The following is an 8,680-nucleotide window of genomic DNA, read 5'->3' as shown; positions in this document are numbered from 1 at the left end:
GGCCTCGGGAAAATCTCTATAAATTGGGGTGCACAAACGCTGGTGACCCCTTCTTCCTGGCTCCTATTTCTGGGCATCGCTGGAACTTCGGTTGCGTGAGTGTTCCATTTATATTAAAGTTGCTTTTATATTATACCAATTGGCCTGTATTAATTTGATCCGCCTTCACTTGGCGCCCATTTATATTAAAGTTGCTTTTATATTATACCAATTGGCCTGTATTAATTTGATCCGCCTTCAGGCTGTCTTCTCAAACATACATTCTGGAACTTTTGTCTAGTATCAGACAGCTGTGGCTTCATGCATTTATTTCTGCGTCCTCTACTCCAGTCTTCTATATATCTGTTTGTGTGCCAATATCATGCTATGTTGTTGTTTGGCTCTGTATGTTAATGTTGCCAAGGCTCTGTAGTATAACTAAAACCAAAACATTGCAATCTATGCAAAACAAATGTAAGGTCTATGCAGTGAGGGTAAATTTATCTAATTCACAGCTATGGCCACATTTCTTCGTGCCACACTTTGGATGCAGTTCGTGCATAAGGCATATGGCATAAAGGTCACTGAATCTAACTTTAGCCATAGATTGAGAAGAGAGGGAATTGAGAGCCTTAGATAAGGGAAGCAGGGTGAGATTATATACAACAGCACCTGGTTTTGAAGGAGATTGCTATTTCTTCCAAGGGGATAAGAAAAGAGTGGAAGGCAGCCACACTGAAGGAATTTATGTTGGATATTTTGAGTTTCTTAGTATGAAGCATTACCTTCCACTGAGGGTCACCACAAAGTGACTGTAGGAGACTGACTAATTGTGTCCACTGGAATCTACCAGGGACTGTCTAGGGCGACAGCAGGGTTTTCTGACTGACACAGCAGCCCCTGATGAACGCATTTGTGTTTCGTGCTTTATGACATGGAATAAGCGATGTCAAGTATCAACTTATTTGTTTCCAAGTAGTACACAGAGAGCTTGTGAGAAATATTAAAGTTATGGTATTTTATTCCTGCTCTAATCCAAAAGGGAAGATTGAGAAAGTGCCCAAGTTATTAAAATTATAAGATTTCAGCTTATCATGCAACAAATTCAGGTAACTGCTTCTCTAGTTTGGCCGTGTCTTCCCTGCTGGAGAAGCATACTGACGCTACGTAATTTATTGAAAGGATCACTTAAACAGCAGACATTTGATGCACATGCGTGGGCGGGCTACTTTTCCACATGCTAGCTGTCCTTATTCATTGATGTCATTTATGTGTGAAATAATACCTACCATGACCAAGAAGCAACACATTTTGAGCATCAAATTTTATCTTAATTCCATTTTAGTAGGAACTGCCCCAAGAGTGATTTACTGTGCATGGCTTCATCCCACAAAATGTTCTGATACTAAAGAAATTGCATTAACTTCTATGCTCATTGCTATAAAAGATATGCTTTCATTGCTGGTTTGATTCATAATGAACACTCTATGAGATACACGTACAAGAAAACAGACAATGGGGGCACTACACGTAGAAAGCATGCTATTATAAGCAAGATGGTAAAGAATATAAACTTGAGTTTATTTTTTAGTGCTAGGGATTGAACAAAGATCAGTCAAGCTCTTCCCAATAACAGACATTCCATCCCACCAAACCTTAAAATCCTAGGATCTACAGACCCCAGGCTATAGGTATTATTATGGTCAACAAATTAAAACAACTAACAACTAAGCTCCCAAAAAAGCAGAAATTAAATGAAAAACAAACAACTGAGTCTGTCTTAAAATAAAAGTTACATAAAAGGAATTGATCGTGATGCAAACAATTGCAGAGAAAATAAAAATGAAGGTGGGGAAGAATAGGAATAAATTGCCAAGTATTGAGAACTGGCCAAGGGATATGTACCAATAGCTAAGATGTAAGCAACATAGGAAAAATTTCATCATTGAAAATTTCTCAACATGGTGATAATTTTTTATTGATTTAAATATTCTGCTTTAACACATATTTATAGGCACAGTATCATTTTAGAGGCTCCCATGCTCTGCCAGCACATCTGATCATTTGTGGTGAACTGATACAGGGTTACAGACACCTGGGCACCTGGGCAGCATGGGCACACAGCAGTGTGTGCTGTTGAGTCTTCAGCTCTCCCTGGGCAGCCTGTCAGCATTCACTGTGGCAGCCACAGTGCCGTAAGCACGGTCTTCTGGGTTTAACAGTTACATATTCCATGCAGTTAGATCTCCTCTTCTTTTTCTAAGTAAAAGATTCAAGGACTTTGAACTAAAATTGAAAAAATCATGCACTACTGTGAAGAACATTAGTCACAGAAATTATTATGACCCTAATAATGCCTAATTTCTTTTAAATGTCCTCTTTACATTAGGGAAAATAGTAGCAGGGAGACACTCCATGGGTAAAGTGTTTGCTGTACAAGCAAAGGACCTGCGTTTGGATTCCTAATACCTATGCTAATGTGGGCACAGCAGTGCACATCTGCATTCCCAGCCCTGAAGAGGCACGGGCACAGGATCCCTGGAGGTCACTGTCCAGGTGGCCCAGTCACATCAGGAGCTCCAGGGTCAGTGAGAGATCCTGTGTCAGAAGATAAAGTGGGGAGTAATTGAGGAGGACATGCAATATCTTCATCCACAGGTGCGACTGCACATCCATCTGTATATGTGCACACACCTACACGAACACATCACATACCACATACACATACATGTATACATACCTATACATACAAACACAAAACAATAATTAGAGAAATTAAATCTTTTATGCAGCTATGATGGGCTCATAATAATAATTTTCAGATGGAAAGTGTAAAAGTGCATTAGAAATCTGAAACACCGAATAAACAGAAGCCTCACCTACAGAAGCCGGTAACAATAAATAATGTTCATCTAATGCTATATTCTTAGTGGTGCTTTTAACTTAAGAGCATCTGAAATTTGGCCCAGTGCATTGTTTCTCTGAACCACCTTGGAGCTCTTGAAGTTTAGTGGGTGATAGGAAGGGGTTATTGTGACTCTAATGGTTGCTCCTCATATTCCATAAAAACAGTTGATCCTTAGGTGGTATTCACTGTCAGCTGGGTAAACAGCTAAGCCATCCAATAAATGCTCATTATTTCCAATTTTATTTGCTAGTCTCACCTGGTTTGCCTGTGTCAACACCAGCACCATTAAGGGCTATGGCCCCTCACCTGGGGGAAAGGCTTATATGTTCTAGCCACTAGGAGTCTTGTTTCTCAGCCCCTCAAAACTCCTCTTAAACAAACCTGAGAATCGTATTTTAAATGTATGTGTGTCTCTATATGGCCTGAGGCTTATGACTATAAATTACAACTCAGTTATATGATTTTTTTTATCAAAGACTTTCTCTATATCAGTTCATTTTTGCTCAGTTCAATCCATAAAAAGAACACAAAACAGGTTCAGAGTATATAGGTTAAATACACCATCGAGTTCAGGGTGATATACATTAGATACAACATTGTGTTCATAATGGTATAAATTAGATACACCATTGTGTTCATAATGGTATAGATTAGATACACCATTGTGTTCATAATGGTATAGATTAGATACACCATTGTGTTCATAATGGCATAGGTTAGATATACCATTGTCTTTATGATGGAATAGGTTAGATACACCATTGTCTTCATGATGGGATAGGTTAGATACACCATTGTGTTCACAATGGTATAGGTTAGACACACCACTGCTTCACCAGTTCTCATTCTCAGTTTCCTCCCCTGTGTTACTGGGATCATACTTTATGTGATGGGTTGCATAAAAAGTAAAAATAAAGTACTATATGGAAAATAGGCAATATTCCCCATAGTCCAAATGCTTATATGGACACTTTACTCTTGCTTAAAGATTTATTTTATTTCAGTCATGTGTATGTTATGTGTCTGAGTGTGGTTATGTGCACACAGGTGTAGGTGCTCTCAGCTGCTAGAAGAGGGCTCAATCTGGTCAAAAGCAGTTTTGAGCCAGAGGATCAGGTTTTGATGTGAGACGTTGTCTCCCAGCAACGCCAGAGGCTGTACCAGACAGTCTCCCCAGCATGGCTCCCCCAGTGTGAGCTGAACAAAGACACAACAGTAGACATGCCAGAGTGAGGGATAAAGACCACCAGGTACCAACCCTACACAAAGTACTACAGGCATCAGAGGAATGCTGGGAGCGGGAGAGTCTTCCCCAGGGAAGAGCACACTGACTGCTCATCCAACGGAAACTGGTTATTCCCAAAAGGATACATGTAAATGTACAGATGGAGAAGGTTATATTTATGAATATATATGTATAGATACACACACACACATATATATATATACATGTATACACATAAAAATGTAACAATGAAAAAAGAGGACATGATTTTGAAAGAGAGCAAGGGAGATTTATGGGCTGTTTTGCAGGAAGCAAAGGAAAAGGGGGAAATAATGTGATTATAACAAAATCTCATAAATAAAAAAATTAATTAAAAATATTCAGAGTAAAATTAGAAGGCCTTTTTCTGTTGTTGTTTTCTAAAGACGATATAGAAAAGGAGTCCCTGAAGTTTTGGAAACATTAAGAAAGTTCTTTCATCCTGAAACATCTACTAATGCTAACACTGAAATAGATTTCAACTTTTGCTGACTGTAATGTGACAGAATCATTGCATTTTATCGACTGGAGATTCTCAGTCTCCTTCGAGTCTGCATATGAGCTGGCCTCCGTGCCACTGAGTCTTGGCTCTGGGCTAGTGTTTTCTGAGTGTGCTGTCCTGTTTCCAGTTCCCCAAATACACAACAGGGTTTCCTTCTGGGCATTGCAAGGTATCCGCCTTTCAACTCTAATTATAAGTAGAACATGAAAACCTCTTTTCTTGAAGAATTTACACAGGTTTGGAAGGTTCCGACAGGAAATACCATACTTACAATGATTCCTCGACACGTGGATATGTTTAAAGGTGTCATTAGCTCTGATCTCGGTTGCCATGGTGCAGCAGAGAGTGAAGGCTTGGACACAGCGTGGGCCTAATTTCACACGGTCTGCTCGCTGCTCACAGGTTTCATAGGCACTATGTCTGGCTCCGTCATAACAACACTTCTTTACCACCAGACGTTTGTACGTAGCAGCTGAAACAATGTCAATACGCGTGTTCTTACCACCAACAGTCGTAGATCTCAAGCGTCAATTTCTCTACCATCAAAGGACTCCCTCACCAGATACTCGGGGAAAACAAACATTTTAGATAGTTTTAGGCAAGGAAATAATAAAAAAAAAACTGCTTTGTTCGGGGTAAGGATCTGGACAATGAAATCCTGAGATTGCGTGAAGGATCATTAGAGGGGTGAACTGAACCTCCATGAGCATCTTTCCCCCGGCCGCTGCATTGCAATTAGGGAAACCCCGTGTCTTCTGCTCTCTGATCTTGAATGCAATAACCGCAGTGCTATACAACTTTTGGTCTACCTTGTTCTCTTATTTTCTGTTCCAGGTAATCTGTAGGCTGGAGACTCACGTCTTGGGCTTTATCTGTGAGCAGGAGAATGGAGATAGGGAAGAGTGGTCAGTGTCATAATGTTGTTATATTACTTAAAAAAAGGTCTTGTCCCTGCAATATGACCCGCAATACTCTCGTCAACTAAATCGTTTGTTGACTTAATTACGTGTCGCTAATTGTTTATTTTTCCTAAAATATCATGATTCTAGAAAGATCCCCCATAAACCAGGTTCCCATGGTGACTGTACCACTTCTATTATAAAGAACACGAATCCATAAATCTAGATGGCTTCTTCAAAAATAACAGGCAAGCTGATCCCAGACTCCCGAACAGCCACCAAAGCATTAGAGTACCTTGAATTTCCACTTGGTGCTGCCAATCACTTAGTGGCGTGAGACTTATTTTGAAGGCTTTATCTGTGAGACAGAAGGTGGTGTGAAAGGCATAAAATCCTTCTAAAACACTCGCAAGACGGTATTCTGTTCCACATCATTGCGGCCCTCTAACAACCTCTACAAGACTGACTCCCCAGCCGGATACCCAACCAGGACTTCCCACCACCCTGGCCCAGGGCCTCATCCCCACCTGGTAGTGGTTTGCATCAGTTACATTACTGAAAAGAATTACTGGGACAAAACTAACGTTCTATAAATGAGTCTTAGATTGAAGATTACCGTGTTCTTTGACGCCAAAGTATGTCGTTCCGTTGGTGGAAGTGTCTTTTCTATATTTAGCCTGAATCGTCCATCTGCCGTATCTGTGGAAACCAGATGTTTGAAACCATGGAGGGCAACAAAGAGTTTTAATTATCAACTCTAGTAGTTTCTGTTTTGAAGAGGTAAGAATGCACACACACCCTAAGTAAGTTTGGAAGAAAGATATTTCCACAATACATAGACATAACTGAACATTTCAAAAATAAAAGAAATTGTTTAACAATTAGTTTTTCATATTGCATTCTTATCCTACATATTTGGCTTTAATATAGCAATATTGTTTGGAGAACTGATAAGAATTTCAAATTTACTTAATCCAGGAATATATGTTCAGTTCAAAATATAGCAAAAAAAAATTAGATTAATGTGTCTGGAAAGACAGCATGCTAGTGGTATAAATCACACCTCATCTAAGCAAAATTATATTTGAAAACAAAGCACGGCTTGTTTAAAGAATAAAATAACCTGCCCAACAACCTTTGTTTAAAAATAATTAGTGAGGTTGGGCAGTGGTAGCTCATGCCTTTAATTCCAGGACTTTGGGAGGTGGATCTCTGAGTTCAAGCTGAACCTGTCTACAGAGTGAGGACAGTCAGGCTTACACAGAGAAACTCTTTCCTTAGAGACCAAAGGCCAATAACCAAAACCAAATAGGCAAAGAAAAAAATTAGTGAGCACTACACTGAAATTTAAAAAAAAAAAAAAAAAGATCAAGACAGAAGAACCGCAGACTTTATAGCAAACAATCCATACCAGATCAAATTCTCACACATTTTCCGAGCAGGTTTGATTCACATGAGTTACTGCACATCACTGGGAAAGAGAAAAACCGTATCTACCATGCATATAAGGGATGCGATCAATGGAGGAGATAGCACGGTTGTCATGACTATTGTCCTTGCTCAACAGGTATTTACCGAGGACCGAGGATGCTGAATTGCTGAGCTAAATGAACACTATGGACAAGGGCCTTGATCTTAAGGAGCCCGGGGTCTAACATGGGGAGGGGGTGATAAAGAAACAGTGAATAAGACATGGAAAAGAAAGAAAATGCACAGGACAAGGAGGTGGAGAGTGAAGAGGACATTACGTCATATCCAGGGATGGCAGTTGTACAAAGTGTCATTTTCCCATGTCCCAGAGAAGAGAACTATGAAGGAGAATGTGTTCTGTGCATAGAGAACAACAGACGCCAAGCTGCTGAGACGGGAGAGTGGAGTCTGACGGATTCCAGTGGTCTGCTGTGGACAGCTGGCACGAGGTGATGTCTGGGACATCAGAATCATAACATAGCAGACTCGATTCTGCACTAGGGAGCCTATGGCATTTTAGGAAATTGTATAATTTTAAATCATCCAGATTATTTCAGCCTCCCAACTTCAGTCTAAGATTTTCAGAAAAATATTTTCAAAATGAGCCAAATACAATTAGAGAGGACTCAGGACAAGTGACTCTAAAGTCTTTCTACTGGAAATGACTGCGGTAGCTATGTATAGGGTAGTACAGTATAGTATAGAACCACACAGTATAGTACAGAATAGTATAGTACTATAGTATAGTACATTATAGTGTAGTACACTATAGTTTAGTGCACTATAGTATAGTATACTATAGTATAGTACAGTATAGTGTAGTACAGTATGGTATAGTACAGTACACTACAGTATAGTATAGTACTGTCTAGTATAGTTCAGAAAAGTATAGCATAGTATATATATATAGTATAGAACAGTATAGTACACTACAGTATAATATAGTATAGTACAGTACAGTATAGTATAGCATAGTACAGTGTAGTATATAATAGCGTAGTACAGTACAGTATGGTATGGTATAGTATAGTACAGTACCAACAATACAGTACCATAAAGAACAGTACAGTATAGAACAATACAGTATAGTATGGTATAGTAGAGTACAGTATAGAACAGTACAGTATAGCTGCCCTTGTCATAGACATTGTGCTCTATGTTCCTTGAGAACAGAGATTGTGGGCACTTGACTTCTATTTGGCAGCTTGCTCTTTTATTGTGAGTTCCACACACAAGCAGTGCTCATTAAACATGTATTTTATAAACCTCTGTATGAGCATGGTCTTAAATCCTTGTATATGAACCCAAATATACAAATTTTCCTACAAACACAACACACACACACACACGTTTTGACTAAATCTCTGCACGTGCTAGGAATACGTGCTCTCTGAATAGACCATAACCTAATGCCCTCTTCCCAGAGATGGACACTCTGTTAGGGTGAAAAGGCAAAAAAGACAACTGAAGATTGTTTTCTCTCTAAATTGATTGCTCTCTCTATAAAAAGAATGGGTGGAAAATTTTGGGAACTCTCTCTCTCTCTTTCTTTATATATGTGTGTGTGTGTGTGTGTGTGTGTGTGTGTGTGTGTGTGTGTGTGTGTGTGTGTATCTGTGTATTTGTTTACTGTTTTGCTATCTGCTGAGGCTGGCTGG

At 39.4% G+C, this 8,680-nt stretch overlaps 1 protein-coding gene across 3 annotated transcripts in view; it reads right to left on the bottom strand.

The window, feature by feature from the left end:
• Positions 1-1,924: 1,924 nt before the first annotated feature.
• Positions 1,925-8,680, bottom strand: part of LOC101985767 (complement C5-like) — a 19,053-nt gene continuing 12,297 nt past the window's right edge. For 2 of the 3 annotated variants that reach the window (XM_005345988.2, XM_026778685.1), the window contains exons 6-10: positions 6,169-6,251; positions 5,848-5,910; positions 5,463-5,525; positions 4,925-5,125; positions 1,925-2,577 (exon numbers count right to left, since the gene is read on the bottom strand). In XM_005345988.2, coding sequence (XP_005346045.1) covers positions 2,576-2,577; positions 4,925-5,125; positions 5,463-5,525; positions 5,848-5,910; positions 6,169-6,251 — 412 coding nt within the window. In that variant the 3' untranslated portion in view covers positions 1,925-2,575. The remainder of the gene's footprint in view (positions 2,578-4,924; positions 5,126-5,462; positions 5,526-5,847; positions 5,911-6,168; positions 6,252-8,680) is intronic. The other variant, XM_005345989.2, reaches the window with a different exon arrangement.

The sequence above is a fragment of the Microtus ochrogaster genome, chromosome 4 (assembly GCF_000317375.1).
Source record: "Microtus ochrogaster isolate Prairie Vole_2 chromosome 4, MicOch1.0, whole genome shotgun sequence".
NCBI classification, from domain to species: domain Eukaryota; kingdom Metazoa; phylum Chordata; class Mammalia; order Rodentia; family Cricetidae; genus Microtus; species Microtus ochrogaster.
This window is presented reverse-complemented; position numbering and strand designations above follow the sequence as displayed.